This window comes from Drosophila santomea, chromosome 3R, assembly GCF_016746245.2.
Source record: "Drosophila santomea strain STO CAGO 1482 chromosome 3R, Prin_Dsan_1.1, whole genome shotgun sequence".
Classification (NCBI taxonomy): Eukaryota; Metazoa; Arthropoda; class Insecta; order Diptera; family Drosophilidae; genus Drosophila; species Drosophila santomea.
In genome coordinates this window covers 19955962-19970832 of record NC_053019.2, presented here as the reverse complement: position 1 = coordinate 19970832, position 14871 = coordinate 19955962, and the positions used below count along the sequence as shown (strand labels likewise).

General features: G+C 39.8%; 3 protein-coding genes across 8 annotated transcripts in view; 1 reads left to right on the top strand and 2 right to left on the bottom strand.

Annotated features, from left to right (window-relative positions):
- The window catches only part of LOC120450882 (endoplasmic reticulum aminopeptidase 2), a 29239-nt gene extending 15263 nt beyond the window's left edge, over positions 1 to 13976 (top strand). For 3 of the 5 annotated variants that reach the window (XM_039634117.2, XM_039634119.2, XM_039634120.2), the window contains 10 exons: positions 7388 to 7576; positions 7741 to 7823; positions 7924 to 8132; positions 8216 to 8396; positions 8462 to 9821; positions 9877 to 10019; positions 10085 to 10347; positions 10408 to 10537; positions 10601 to 10972; positions 11035 to 13976. In XM_039634117.2, coding sequence (XP_039490051.1) covers positions 7388 to 7576; positions 7741 to 7823; positions 7924 to 8132; positions 8216 to 8396; positions 8462 to 9821; positions 9877 to 10019; positions 10085 to 10347; positions 10408 to 10537; positions 10601 to 10972; positions 11035 to 11187 — 3083 coding nt within the window. In that variant the 3' untranslated portion in view covers positions 11188 to 13976. Of the gene's footprint in view, positions 1 to 6455; positions 6485 to 7387; positions 7577 to 7740; positions 7824 to 7923; positions 8133 to 8215; positions 8397 to 8461; positions 9822 to 9876; positions 10020 to 10084; positions 10348 to 10407; positions 10538 to 10600; positions 10973 to 11034 lie in introns of those variants that run through there. The other 2 variants (XM_039634121.2, XM_039634118.2) reach the window with 2 other exon arrangements.
- Positions 17 to 1953, bottom strand: LOC120450884. 2 transcript variants are annotated; one of them, XM_039634123.2, is made up of 2 exons: positions 589 to 1953; positions 17 to 522 (listed from the first exon to the last, which is right to left on the bottom strand). In XM_039634123.2, the coding sequence occupies exons 1-2, from the start codon at positions 1877 to 1879 to the stop codon at positions 308 to 310; spliced, it is 1506 nt and encodes a 501-aa protein (XP_039490057.1). In that variant the 5' UTR covers positions 1880 to 1953; the 3' UTR covers positions 17 to 307. The 2 variants fall into 2 exon arrangements, with proteins under 2 accessions (XP_039490057.1, XP_039490058.1); XM_039634124.2 differs by having other exon boundaries at positions 17 to 489.
- On the bottom strand, positions 3747 to 5462 carry LOC120450885. Its single transcript, XM_039634125.2, has 2 exons — positions 3982 to 5462; positions 3747 to 3926 (listed from the first exon to the last, which is right to left on the bottom strand). The coding sequence occupies exons 1-2, from the start codon at positions 5188 to 5190 to the stop codon at positions 3915 to 3917; spliced, it is 1221 nt and encodes a 406-aa protein (XP_039490059.1). The 5' UTR covers positions 5191 to 5462; the 3' UTR covers positions 3747 to 3914.
- Positions 13977 to 14871: the final 895 nt, after the last annotated feature.

Genomic DNA, 14871 nt, shown 5'->3' with positions numbered 1-14871 from the left:
CGTTTACAGAAGTTAATATTCTAATACAATTTCACGTGACTCTTTTATTTTGATCTGTCCTTTAGCTTGGTTCAACAGCGACTGACTGCCGTGCTCTCTGCAGAGTGGCGAGTCGATTAGTCGATAAGTTTCTCGATAATATTCGTATGTTAAGGATGGGTGTATGAGTGTATAAGCTTATGACTAGATTGGCTATGTATAATTAGGTATGTATGACTAAGAGTAACGGAAGAGGGTAGAAGGAGCAGCCTACTACAACTCGGCCGTCCTGACAACTAGATCTCCCGATCGTAGGATTTTATAACAATTAACGTTTCTTAAAGCTAAGGGTCCTGTTTCTTATTTTATTCTTCTCAGTGGAGATACTTTTGAACGGTCTTAAACATTTTTTTGGTTTTCTTTTCTTCTTGTTTGTTTTCTTTGTTTTACAATTGCTTCTTAAATTATACATTCGATTTCGTACAGAGTTTCTTAAATTATACTTTCTATTTTGTACAGAGTTTCTCAAATTATACTTTCTATTTTGTACAGAGTTTCTCAAATTATACTTTCTATTTTGTACAGAGTTTCTCAAATTATACTTTCTATTTTGTAGACTCTTAATTTTTCTTTGCCAGTGTTTTATATTCTGTATGCTCCATACACCCCGGTAAGGATTGCGAGAAATTTGAAATCCATCAACATCTTCCAGAAGGAAGCGATCATTTTTGAGAACTTTGCTTATGACATAGGGTCCTTTATGCTTTGGAATTAACTTCTTAGCTATGCCTGTTGTTGAGTCAAAATTTTTAACCATGACGTAGTCGCCTTTTGTGAACACTCCTGATCGTTTTCGTTTTTTGTCAACATATTCTTTATTGTATGCTTGTGCTATTTTCTGACTTGCCTCGCCTTTATTTCTAATACTTTCTAAATCTCTTTCTTCAATCGTTTCTCCAATTTCCTCAATTTTTTCTTTTAACTCATCCATAATTTGTCCTTTTTGTTGTAACCCAAATAACATTATGCTAGGATACTGTTTAATGCTGCGGTGTTGTGTATTGTTCAGGGTATATTCGACCTTTTCTAAGACTAAGTCCCAGTGTAGACCTTGATCAGGTTCAATTAACTTGCTAATCATTGGACCAAGACTTCGGTTTATACGTTCAACTTGACCGTTGGCCTGTGGTGATCCTGTTGCAATTTTTATGTGTTTAACATTGCATTCTTTCAAAAATGAGTCAAAATCGCCAGACGTGAAACATGCTCCTCTATCTGATATGATACACTTAGGCCTACTGTATGCTCTGAAGTAGTCGTTTAACGATTGTATGACTTCTTTTGTGTTCGTAGTTTTTGTTGCGTATAGTCTGACAAACTTTGTGAATGCATCTACTATCACTAGAATATGTTTCTTCGGTCTAGCCAAGTCTACTGGACCATAATGGTCAATATGGATTATTTCAAAAGGTTTGTTTCCCTTAGGTATGTTGTGTAGAAATCCTTCTGTTTTTCCTGTTTTGGGACTGAATGAAATACATTTTAAACAGTTGCTGATATGTGTGCTACACTTCTGTTTTAAATTTGGAAACCAATAGTTCTTCATTATAGCTTCTATCATTTTGTCTCTTCCTACGTGTCCAAGTTCGTTGTGATATTTGTATAACACTTGTTCTTCCATTTCTATCGGAACGTAGAACAGCAATCTATTTTCATTTGTCTTTTTGTAAACTATACCATTTCTCATCTCATACAATTTATTTTCTGTGTTTTCTAACAATTGCCTGATTTCTTTTAATTTTGTATCTTTCCCTTGACATATAACTAGATTATCTTCGAAACTGTTTGTTTGTATTACCATAATATTTGTACACCTACTCAGTGCGTCAACATGTTGCATGCGGCTACCTGCCCTATGCACAATTTCAAAATCATAACCTTGGAATTCTAAAGCCCACCTGGCTATCCTAGGGTTTAGCTCTTTTTGCTTAGGGTCAAAATTAATGAGTTGCAGTCGGTGACTATTTTAAATGTCCTCCAATGAAGATAAACTCTAAATCTACGTAACGAATAAACAATGGCTAAAGTTTCTAACTCGAAACTGTGGTATTTTGATTCAATATCTGTTGTCCGTTTTGAAAAGAATGAAACTGGGTGCCATTTCTGGTCCTCCTTCTTTTGCATAAGTACAGCACCGAATCCAGAAGAACTTGCATCACAATGCAATTCTGTTTCGTGTTTGTGGTTGTATATAGCTAAGACCGGTGATTGTATTAATTTATCTTTTAACATATTAAAACAAGACATTTCTTCACTACCAAATTTGAACGGTTTATCTTTTTTTAGAATGTCATGCAATGGTTTAGCTAGTCTAGAAAAATCTTTTATGAACCGTCGAAAATATGAGCATAATCCCAAAAAACTTTGTACTGTATGAACATTGTTAGGTATTGGGAAATTTTTTATTGCCTCGATTCCTTTGTCATTGGGCATTATGCCGTCTTTATTTATTATGAACCCAAGATATTTTATACTCGATTGCATAAACTCACATTTGTCTATTCTTAATTCAAGTTTATTTTCAACTAATCTTTTAAAAATTTCTTTCAACGTTTCTAAGTGTTCGTTTATATTTTCGGTTGCCAATAGAATGTCGTCCATATATATTACTACTTTGTTTTCTCTAATCATATCAGCAAAAATTTTGTTAACAAATCTTTGGAACACAGACGGGGCGTTTTTGAGGCCAAATGGCATTCGCAGCCACTCGTATTGGCCTAATGGTGTAACGAAAGAGGTGTATTTTATTGATTCTTTTTTAACATGCACGTGGAAAAAACCGTTTTTAAGATCGAGTTTGGTGAAAACAGTTTTCTCATTCATTCTATCTAACAAGTCATCTATAAGAGGTAGAGGATAGTTGTCTTTCATTGTCATTTTATTAAGTTTTCTAAAGTCGACGCACATACGTAAGTCTCCAGTTTTCTTTTTCACTAAAACAATAGGCGATGCATATTCCGAGTCGCTTGGTCGTATAAATCCGTTTTCCAAATATTCGTCTAATAGTTTTTGTAACTTGTCTTTTTCTGTGTATGAAAGCCTCCTAGGAGAACAGCTAAACGGTTTCGGGTTTTTCAAACACAATTGTATTTCACTTCTAACTGTCGGTTCATTTGGCCTTTTTGCATTTATATAAAAATTTCTAAACAACCTATCGAATTCTAGTTGTAACCTATTGCTAACATTTTCTCCTATTTTGTATTCTAACTCACTTTCAGTTACATGACATATTCTTAGTACTTCCTTATCAAAGTTGTGATTTAATTGTTCGTAAACGTTTTTATCTTTTGGCAATTTAAAACTAACGATTTCTTTTGAAGTGTTAACAATTTCATCTTCTGATAATTTTGATTTACTGACATTCTTTTGTTGATTATCTATTTCATCTCTTAACGATATTGGACCAGTTTCTTTATGCTGTTGATTAACGATTTTATTTTCTAACGATTTCGGACTAATAATTGCATTTTTAGACGATTTTGGACTAACAATTTCATTTTCTAACGATTTCGGACTAATAATTGCATTTTTAGACGATTTTGGACTAACAATTTCATTTTCAGTAAACATTGATCTTTTGTTTATTTCCATGGGTTTTCTCAACGCAATCATTCCCAAGGTGTAGGGGTCTAAATTTAAATTGCATGCAGTTAAAAAATCTCTGCCGAGAATAACATTATACCTCATAGACTGGTCGCAAACAATGATTAAACGAAAATATATTTTTATTGATCCTTTCAATACATAACATGTGGTTTGTCCATGTGTTTTGAGAATACAGTTGTTTAAACCAAAATAGCAAGTATTAACTAGGGCTAACTTCATTGTCTCGTTAATAAGTGACTTTTTAATGATAGATATAGGACTGCCAGAGTCTATGAGGCATTCTGAAACTATAGGCTTATAAGCATTTTCAAAAAAATTAATTTTAAACCATCTTACATAATTATTAGTTGAAACGCTCTTCCTTGTGGGACATTGTGCCACCAGGTGTCCAAGTTGTCCACAGGAGTAGCACGAACCTGGTTCACGTTTGGGCTTCTTGCAGATGTCAGCTTTGTGTCCTCTTGAATTACAGTTTGCGCATCGTATGGCATCTTTGTAGTCGGTTGGCTGTACAGGTGGCTCCCTCCGAGCTGGCAAACGGATGTTCGAAAATGCGCGTAGCATCTCCGACGGAGTAGAGAAGCATTGAATCCGTGCTTGGGTACGGAAATTTTGCAGCGGTATGCCCTCTATCATCTGGTCCAGTAGTTCGTCGTCGTCGATGTTTATCCCGTTTGAGAGAGCCATCTTCTCGTCGTAATAACTGCAGAAATTCTCCTCGGTTTTCCACTTGCGACTCTCGAATTTTCGCCGGATCTCAGCCTTGGATGATTGCTCGCCAAAAGTCAATGACAGTTGATCAAGCAAATTGTCAATTGGTTCGATCAATCGAGCAGGGTGCGCATGTAACCAGACTTGCGCGTTTCCTTTAAGTTTAGTGATGAGTAAGATGCGTAAATGGTTGTCATCGATGTTGAAAGTGCGTGCGATATTTTTGACCACTGTTATCCAGGCACGCGCGCAAGTTTTCCCATCGTAATCGGTTATCGTCTCTTTGGCGAGAGCGAGAGCATCAACTGGAAAACGCTGGCTCTCCGCTCTCTCGTTGGATCGCTGCGGCGAGTGAAATGTTGTGTTCTCTTTTGTGGCGCCAGCCTGCGTAAACTGCGCCGTCTGGATAACGGAACTAACTGTAGCCTTGCTTTGCTCTGGTTGTTGTTGTTCTTGGAACTGCGAGCTCGATCGTGTTCCGTTAAGCATTGCCTTCGCTTCTGCTAGCTCTGCGCGTAGTTGCTGTAGCTCGAACATGTTTGTCTCCCTCTCACTGCCAGTTTCGGTTGATTCTTTTCTGTTCATTGCATTCACACTTACGTGATCGGTGTTAATTTCACAATTCTGAAAATCCAGTGAAGAAAAAATGTCGTTTCCTGGTGGAGCGTTTTTCTGGGGGTGCTCCGGTGGACAATCGCCCCGAACTGCCGTTGGGATGTCTTGCAGCCTCGCGATTAATTCGGTTTTTGTGCCCTCCGTATTTTGGCCCAGAATACGTAGCCAATCTTTTAGGGTTGTCAGCGAAAAGTCGTTCAGGATGATTTTATCGTCCATTTTGGATTATTAATCCCACTTCTGAGATTTTAGCCGCCGTTTACAGAAGTTAATATTCTAATACAATTTCACGTGACTCTTTTATTTTGATCTGTCCTTTAGCTTGGTTCAACAGCGACTGACTGCCGTGCTCTCTGCAGAGTGGCGAGTCGATTAGTCGATAAGTTTCTCGATAATATTCGTATGTTAAGGATGGGTGTATGAGTGTATAAGCTTATGACTAGATTGGCTATGTATAATTAGGTATGTATGACTAAGAGTAACGGAAGAGGGTAGAAGGAGCAGCCTACTACAATTCTGTAGATTAAAGCATTACAATAGAGTTTGTAAAGTAAACATCTTCAAAGGATCTTTACAGAGAATCTATAAGGTTAAGAAGCATTTACCTCAAACAGACTCGTTCCAAGTATAATGGGTGCACATACGATTGAGTCATAAATCAACGTGTCGTGGGGAATCATGAATAATGCAGACCATTCTCAGTTCGAGCCAAGTATCTATGACTAAAGCCGCCTCAAGGTTCAAAGTTGCGGCCCAATAAATCCGTATAAATGGTAATTGAATTCCTTGACCGGCGGCGTTCGAAGCGAGCCACAAACCACGTGGGCAAGGCAATCCATTTAGAGCCGAGTAATATGCTTTTAACCATATTAAGTGGGAGCATAAAGGAATCATCCGCAATTCGCGTATAAATAGATGCAACTGCAGCACCTAACCCCACCGCGATGTCCCCATTGGATCCATAGGCCTCGACCTGGTATTCTGTGTATATTGAATGGCAGAATTATGCAAAGTGCAAACACTCACATGCTCGCGGGAAGTTTCTGTTGCATACTTAATGGGGCTAAATGCATTGGGGGATAATTGCATTAACTGTCATGGGGAAAGGGAAAACAAGCCGCACGAAAGTGTGTTTGTGTTTGCGCACTGGTGGAGGAAATGTGCACGGACACATGTCTGGTGGAAAGTTAATTTTCCAGCGCCGCAAGGTCGATTATCAATCAACATTGTCCACCATGTAGCTTTAACTTCTGCTTCCGCCGCTCCAATTAGACAGTTTGATCAGCTTTTACACATTTTTCACCCGACCCTTCTATACAGTATATATATCCATATATATCCCCATTGATATATCTATTTGATTTTCTGATCATCGTTTGTTTGTTTCCCATTTTCGTTTCCTTTTTGCCTTCGACTTTGTATACCAAATGTTTATTATATATATATATATATGAATCTTTGAAAAAATATGAAATATTTCTCTTAAATGCTTGTTTGATTGATTGGTTAAAATGTGAGTAACAATTATGCCAAAACCTGAATACTTCTGAACTGGTAAATAGCAATGACACTCTATTTAATCCTTCGGCATGTTGATGTCATTGATCATCCGTTGTTTCTTACTTATACTTTTCTGTTTTTTGTTATCTGTTTATTTTTCTAACTCTAGATGTTAGATCTTTTATTGGCTTTATTTCGATTGTGGCAGAAAGGTTAGATTGTTTTTGAATAATAGTGTCCATTGTAAATACGAAATATCACTGATCACTAGGTATTCGTCGTTCCGATGATTGAGTTACATTCTTTTAATGAGAAATGCGTCGAGAAGTTGCACTTATACTACTTTATTAAAGGACATGTACATTTTAGGTACAATCTATATACACACCAAAAACTTTATATAAATAGACAACATATATTAGGGTCAAGTTTTTAATCTTTGTTTTCTCTCTTGTTATATGAACTTACTTCTATTATTTACCGGATTAGTTGATAATGTGGTAGATTTTTAAGTTGTATTCCTGATGGCTTATGGATTATAATTGTTAGATCTTCCATCACATCCACAGCTATTGATATGACTACATTCGATTTATCGCGACATTCAGCTAGAAAGATATCTCATTTGTGAGCCACCCCATTTGAGTTCCGTTCACCCCACTAGATGTGCTAATGACTTGAACCGAATCCAATTATTAAACCGATTTACTGCTAGCTTTTCTTTATGCTAACCCCCAATCCCGTCTTAGATGATATATACCCCTTAACTCTCTCTCTCTCTCTGTTGATTGTGTATAATGCAATTTGCTTTAACGAACTTAGCTACGAATCCCCGAAAGAATCGTTCGCGAATAAGAAGAGTAACGAGTCCTGCCAAGCAACCGATACTGATTACGCACGTTGACTATCCTTGCAGACTGCTCCTGCGGATCGAAAACGGTGTCCGGTTACGAAACGGATGAAGAGAACAACACGCAGCCCTTCAATCCGATTGCCACCAACGGGGAGCCCTTTCCCTGGCTGGAGAAGATGCTGCCCACCAGTGTGCGACCGCTGCGCTACATGGTCACCATCCATCCCAATCTGACGACACTGGATGTCAAAGGTGAGTCCACACTCAAAACATCCAGTAAAAAGTTCTTTCTTTGAGTTTAATATTTTTAAGTGTGCTTTTCAACCCTGATTTCGTTCGATGATGATGATGATTATAATTTGATTGTCTGGCATTTAATTCCTATGCTTTCCACTTTTATGATTCCTTCTGTCCAGGCCAAGTCACCATCGATTTGCATGTGGAGAAGGAGACCAACTTCATTGTGCTGCACATCCAGGACCTCAACGTCACCGAGAAGGTAAGTCATTACCGGATCAGTTCCGCTGCAATGCAAATTAAGCCAATTAGCGTCTGGCTCGAGTGCGTCCATTGATTGCAATTTCCCATTTCGATTGCAGGCCATCGTGACCCCGGGCCCCAAAGGCTATGCCCTCAAGATTGTTAAGGTGCTGGAGTTTCCGCCCCGACAGCAGCTGTACATCGAGGTGAAGGAGCGGCTCAAAAAGAAGTCCAATTACACCCTCAATCTTCGCTGGTACTCCAAACTCAATCCGGAGCCAGAGGGCTTCTATGTCGACCAGTACGAGAGCTCCAATGGCGTTGAACGGTAAGAAGGGCCCCCCTTTGAATGCTTCTTTCTGTAAAGTAAAAGTAATAAATGTATTTGACTCATATCATTTATCATTCCAGATTATTGGCTGCCACAGTTTTCCGACCGAATGGCGCAAGAAGAGCATTTCCCTGCTTCGATGAGCCGCATGTAAGAGCACCATTTCGCATCTCCGTGTTCCGCGATCGCTTCCACATCGGACTGTCCAACTCCATAGTGCACACCACCGAGGACGTCGGCTTCTACATGGGCACAGGATTGGTGCGTACTAATCGAAATGTGTACGAGTATAATTGAAAGTTAATATAATTATGTGCCTTCCACAGCTGCGCGATGATTTCATAGAGACTCCACCACTGCCCGCCGATGCGGTGGCCTGGGTGGTAAGTGACTTCCAGCGCGAATCCCTGCAGCCCTCAGCGGCATATATCCCCACGACGCCAGCGCCACCGGGCACCGGAGTGGGTGGCAAAAAGTCCGCCCAGCTGAACAATTATACGCAGCTTAAGGGCAAAAACCCGCCGGTACGAAACATCACTGCCCTCACTCATTCACTGAATGTCAACCTGACGCCACGCCAAAACCTGACTGTCGTTCAACCCACGACGACGACAGCTTGGCCAGTGAATCTCAATGGGAACGGAAAGCCAACGAATCTAACATCACTTTCCCAGTCCACGGGATCGTCGATCAAGAGAGCTCCATCGTACACCTTCTATGCACCCAGGGATCTGCTGATTCGCTCCTCATTCATTCTGCACACTTCAAGGGACGTGCTGGAGTATTTGCAGACCTGGTTGGATATCAGTTATCCCCTAACAAAAGTGGACTTTGTAGCTTTGCCTTCCCTGGATCGAAATATGATTTCCTCGCTGGGATTGGTCACATTGAAGACCTCGTTCTTAACGGATCCCAGTTCGATAACCTCTGAGCAATATCAGTTCAGTGCACTTCGCATTGCCGAGGCGATGGTGAGGCAGTTCTTTGGAGGAATTACGTCGCGAAAGGTGCTCAAGGATGTGTGGTTGTGGGAGGGATTAATCCAGTATTTGGGCATTCACGCCTTGGCTCCGCTGCAGGAAACGTGGCCCTTGAGGGAAATGTACCTGCTGAAGATGGCCACCGCTGCGTTGGATATCGATGCCATTCAAGGTTGGGATAGCATCATGAACGGCACCAGTCACGATGGCAACAATGAGGAGTTCTTTGTTCAAAAGACAGCGGCCATATTCTCCATGCTGCACACGGCCATCGGTGAGGATCGATTCAGGGGCTGTCTGGGCTCGTTCCTTAAGGTGAATCGATTCCGCACTGCTGAACCCACTGATCTGTGGACCATTTGCACGAAGAAAGCCAACGGCTCAAAGAATATCAAGGACATGATGACGCTGTGGACGCATCAACCTGGCTTCCCCCTCCTCACGGTCACCAAAATGGGCAACAGCATTTCCATCTCGCAGAGACCTTTTCGACCAGCGGAATTTCTGGCCATTCATGACGACTCCTACGATGGGAATAACTACAATAAAACGACGCTGAATGCCACTGATATGCCCAGCACAGTGGCACCCACCACACAGGGTAGTAAGCATAAGGTGGCGCCGCACATGAAGTGGATCTTTCCAGTCACGTATGTCACAGATATCAACAACGTCAGCGAAACGCTCTGGATGCAGAATGTGGATGGTGAGTTCAAATAGCTCTATATATATGAGAAAACTATATTTAAATATTTCTACAGTTACCTTCAACGTGCCGGAGAACGTGAAATGGATCAAAGTGAATGCCATACAAAACGGCTATTACCGAGTGGTCTACAATGATGATAATTGGGCAAGTCTGATCGAGGAGCTGGCCGCCAATCCCAACCGCTTTACCAGCGAGGTAACTTGCCAAAAAAACACTCAAATGGGAACTACTAATAACGAAATTACATCTTTTTATTATAGGATCGCTTGGGTATGTTGTCGGATGCCTTTACGCTATGTCACGCCAATTTGCTGCCCTGTGAGATCACCATGAACATGATTCAATATCTGCCCAGTGAGACACACTACGGTCCAATGGCTTTGGCATTGCGGCATTTGGAAAAGTGGCGTCGCATCCTCAAGTACTCGGAGTGCTTCCTCATGCTTAGCGAGTTCATCAAAATTAAGATATCCACGGTGATGGAGAAGGTGGGCTGGTCGGATGACGGTGATGTGGCCACCAGGTAATATGAATAACAATAAAGTTGTAGAATAATGTTTAATATGTATTATTCTAAATCAAGATTACTGCGTCCCGAAGTGCTGTTGGCATCGGTTCTGTGGGAAGACATCGATAGCATCACCAAGGCGAAGAACATGCTAAATCAGTATCTTTACTACAATGGCACTGCCATACCACCCAATCTTAGAGAGGTTAGTTACGCCACAAATCTCTCTTTTTACAACTAAGTAGTAACACTTTCAATGTTTTACCAGGTGGTTTACACGGGCTCCATTCTATCCGGCGAGTACATTTACTGGCAGCATTGCTGGGAGCGCTTTGTGAACCTGCAGCGCACATCCGAGACATTCGTGGAGCGGATGCAGCTGCTCCGTGCTTTGGGCAGAACCAAGGATGCCTGGCTGCAGAATCGCCTGTTATCCCACGTTACCATGCTGCCCACCGAGGAGGTGGTGCAGGTGCTCAAGGCGATTGCAGGAACGCCGACGGGCGGTGCCATGGCCTGTCGCTTCCTGCAGGCCAAGTGGTTCGAGCTGGAGAAGCGCCTGGGACCGGGAACAATCAGTTTCGCCAAGGTCATATCGGCCATTACCCAGTATGGGGCCACCAAGTTCGATTACGATGAGGTACGTTTGTATATTTATTATAAATATTGAAAATTTAACAACTTTCATTTCCCCATTTTCAGCTGAAATCGCTGGTCCATCGATTTGGCCGGGGTCATGGGATGTCGGTGCTGAACATGACCTTGAGCAGCGTGGCCTCCAACGTGGAGTGGGTGGCCCGGTCACAGACGTCGCTCTACAAGTGGGTGGAGGGCAACCTGCACTCGCACCGATAGAGGAGATAGGGGACACACGGTGCTCCTGGTCACAGTTCTCTCTTCACACACTCATTTGTAATTATGTTCCTCTCTCAGACACGAATCTTAAGTGAGCTTTGATTTCGCCAAGTTAACTAACACAATGGATCTATGTACTCTTTACCATATCATTGCCAATTCAATCGATCTCCTTGGTTTTCTCTGTAGCTAACCTATGATTTTAGTATACTTAATGTTAGCCAACTCAACTGTAAAATACGATTGCTATGATCAAGCAAGCAGCTCTTATATATGTGTATATCTATCTATCCAAAAGTGGAGAAAACCTTTTCTAGCACATACGAACGTGTATATCTACAACTGAAAATAAGGATATATCTATATATGTATATTGTATATGTATGTATATTTTACAAACCAAACCAAAACAAAACAAAACCAAAACATATTTAGAGCAATGGATAATTGTAGATTGTAAGCGAAGAACAAAGAACAACATATTTTTTCATAAAATCTAAAACGTAACAAAAGAATCCCCAGAATCGATAAACTAAATCGCCTATGAATGCATTCTAGTAACTGTATAGCATATGTATATTAGTATTAGTGAGCATTGCGCTCGTGTGTGTGTCCGTGTATGTGCGCATCGAAATATCACAGAAATCTTCCTTTTGCCCAAAGATAATGTACTTAAGTACCCACATATATACTCTATGCTGCCTGGCCAAAAAAACCAATTAGTAAATAACCAAGACCAAGTTTTAAATATCTTTTGATTTTTAAATGTATTTTGAAAATCAGTGTTAGCTTCCAATCAACAATTAATATAAATATTATGTCAAATCAATAGAATTTTGTCTGAATGTTCACTACATATATTTTCTTATATTTGAAATGCTAGTAATAATTTTATCTTTAAATAATTCATAAATTTCGAATCCAAATCAGTTTGAAAACAAGTTTTAATCAGAAAGATACGTTCTGGCAATATAAAAAACATGTCGGCGAATAGAAATATTTATCGCTAGGCCAATTAGCTTAAAATCTGTTAACGATATCGTATGGCTGCCATAGTAATTAACTGGTCAAAATATCAGTATGGTGCCATGAACTACATACATGAATATATGTAAAGTTCGCGTCTATCAAGCTCTAGTGTGTGGTCTAAGGTCAGGCAGGCAGATATAACTTAGGAAATGAAGATACGACATAACAAATCCCATACGACATCCCATATGTACATACATGGCATACGTGCTGTAGTTTGCTAGCAGACAACAAGACATGTTTAACACTTTTTATTTACGCACTCGCCTATGACACTTAAACTGTGTACCAGATTACAACGTTCCGACTAGTGTCTTATTAAAGGCATTTTACCATCTAATTTACTATTTAACCATAACGCCGCTGCTTATCATTTGATTGGCGTTGGTAGACCGGCGTTCCAAAGATAGCCAGATTATACAGCCCGAGGTGTTTGTGCAAACCGAGGGAATCCGTCAACTTCTGCCACTTATAGCTACGGTTCCATGGCACTCCGGTTTTGTCATTAGAAACCAAAGAAACGTGTAAAAGTTAAGCCATTTGAGCAGAACGCGATAAGAAAGTGCCATGCGACTAGATTATCTTAGTGGGCGACATGGGCGTAGATGGTCAGTTATCAAGGGACAACATTTTTCAGTCATCAGAAAGAAATATTAAGCTATCGAGGAAGAAGAAACTATACTTTTAAAATCACTAAGAGCTAACAATCCGCAGAGAGCCACGCATGAAGTATCAATCGTTGGAAATGCTTAAGCAGGTTCAAAGTTAAACCTTCAACCGCATTTGACTATGCTAATTTGTAAAGGTGTATTTGCATTAGGCCATTTGAGATCTTTGATTTCGTTTTTTGGGAGGAATAGGTTGATTTGCTTGGCTAAGACACACTAAGACTAACTCAAAGATAATCGAAGTCAATCGCTCAGATACCCCGAATTATATTTCAAACTGTAGAAACACGGTCAGCGAAATAAGAGAGAAACATAGAGAGGGGGAGAGATAGAGAGAGAGAGAGAGAGGGAAATACAAAATGAAACCAAAAATAAATTTATTAGCGACAAAGTTAGATCACAGAGAAAACACAAAAACAAGTTTTGGAGCGATTTTACGGATTTTTGACAAATGTATAAGCCAAACAAGCAACTAAAAATGAGAAACGAAAACAAACCGACATAGAGATAATAGAAAAAGAACACAGAATAACAGAGATACTCAAAAGCCCAGGAGAAGAAAAAAAAATATATTCGAGAAGATTAAGAAAGTTTAAAAAATGTATGTTTTGGTTACAACAGCTCTTCATTTCATTTTTAGCCCATTCATCGTCTAAATGCATTGTACAATGCATATCCGTCCACAGCTTTGATTGACTCACATCTCATTTGGGTTCCATTAAGTTTTCTAAAAACCAACATACAACCCATCCTCAATCCGTTCCTAGCTCCTAAACCCGCTTTGTCCTGGAGTTGAAGAATGGCCTTTTCGAAATTCAAGGATCAAATATCAATTCTAGTTAATTTTATTAGACGAAATTTTTTGGCAATCGGCATCAGTTTATAAAAAAAATTAGTAATTATGCATTGTCTATTAGGTTTTATGTGAAACTTCGCGTATGGAAAATACAAAGTGTATCTAGAATGCAATGGAAAGCAGGCAGAGCAACTCTAAAGACGTAAACCAAATTGTATGCTAATGATATATACACATCTATATATAAATATATATTTACATAATATAGTTTAAGTCAAATGGGAATATTAATAAAAGCGATAACTAATCTGTAAATATCATGTTAATATAATCCACTTGTTCGTGTCAGGTAATAATTCCCTCAGATGACCTACATAAAATACCCGACAGGCAAAAGAAACCTCGGATAATATAATATCAGCCAGGCAAGTAACCCCCGATCAACTAACCGGTAGTCAAATTAAAATCCAGATTTAAAACAAACCCACCTCCAGATAACCCCCAGATAAACTACACCCCATATAAACTAACCTACAGATAAACAAACCTCCACATAAACCGGCAGGCAAATTAACCCCCAGACAAATTCAACCAAAAAGCGACCAAACCACTCGTAAATAATCTTCTGATGATATAACCAAATTAAGCTTTATCTGGCGCTTAACCGGTAGGCCAAATAACCATTGAATAGAATAACCTTCAGACAAACAAACTTCCAGGTTAAACAACCACCAGTCAAACTAATCCCCACATAAATTAAGCTCGGACAATATAAACGCTTAGACGAACTATCCACCAGATGAAATGGAAAAAATAAACTTGCACAAGGCAAATAAATATCCAAATGAACTATGTACCGGATAAAATAACATAATACAAATCAACTAATAACCCCAGATTATCTAACCAATGCATAAATGAACCCCCAGACATGTTAATCACCTGTTTGTGATCTGGTACCTTGATAATTAAGTTCAATAGTAAATTTAGGCAAAAGGTTGGCGTGCTTATGTGCTTTCTTTTGTCCCTGCAAAGCAATTTAAATAGTAAGTACTACCGATTTGGTTACAGCAATCGTGGTGATAAGCGCAGATCAATAAAGGCAAATCGCGACAAATGCCGTGATTCGGACTCCCAACGAATTGGCGCCGTCGGGCGGAAGAAGTCGTTTGAATGGCGCAGGTGTTTTGG

Bases quoted from the DNA above. Each gene is read 5' to 3' on its own strand.
- LOC120450884 (XM_039634123.2), bottom strand. From the start codon at position 1,879: ATGCAACATGTTGACGCACTGAGTAGGTGTACAAATATTATGGTAATA. The intron at 523-588 runs ATAGAAAGTATA...ACTCTGTACAAA, and splicing joins AAAAATTAAGAGTCTACAAA to ATAGAAAGTATAATTTGAGA.
- LOC120450885 (XM_039634125.2), bottom strand. From the start codon at position 5,190: ATGGACGATAAAATCATCCTGAACGACTTTTCGCTGACAACCCTAAAA.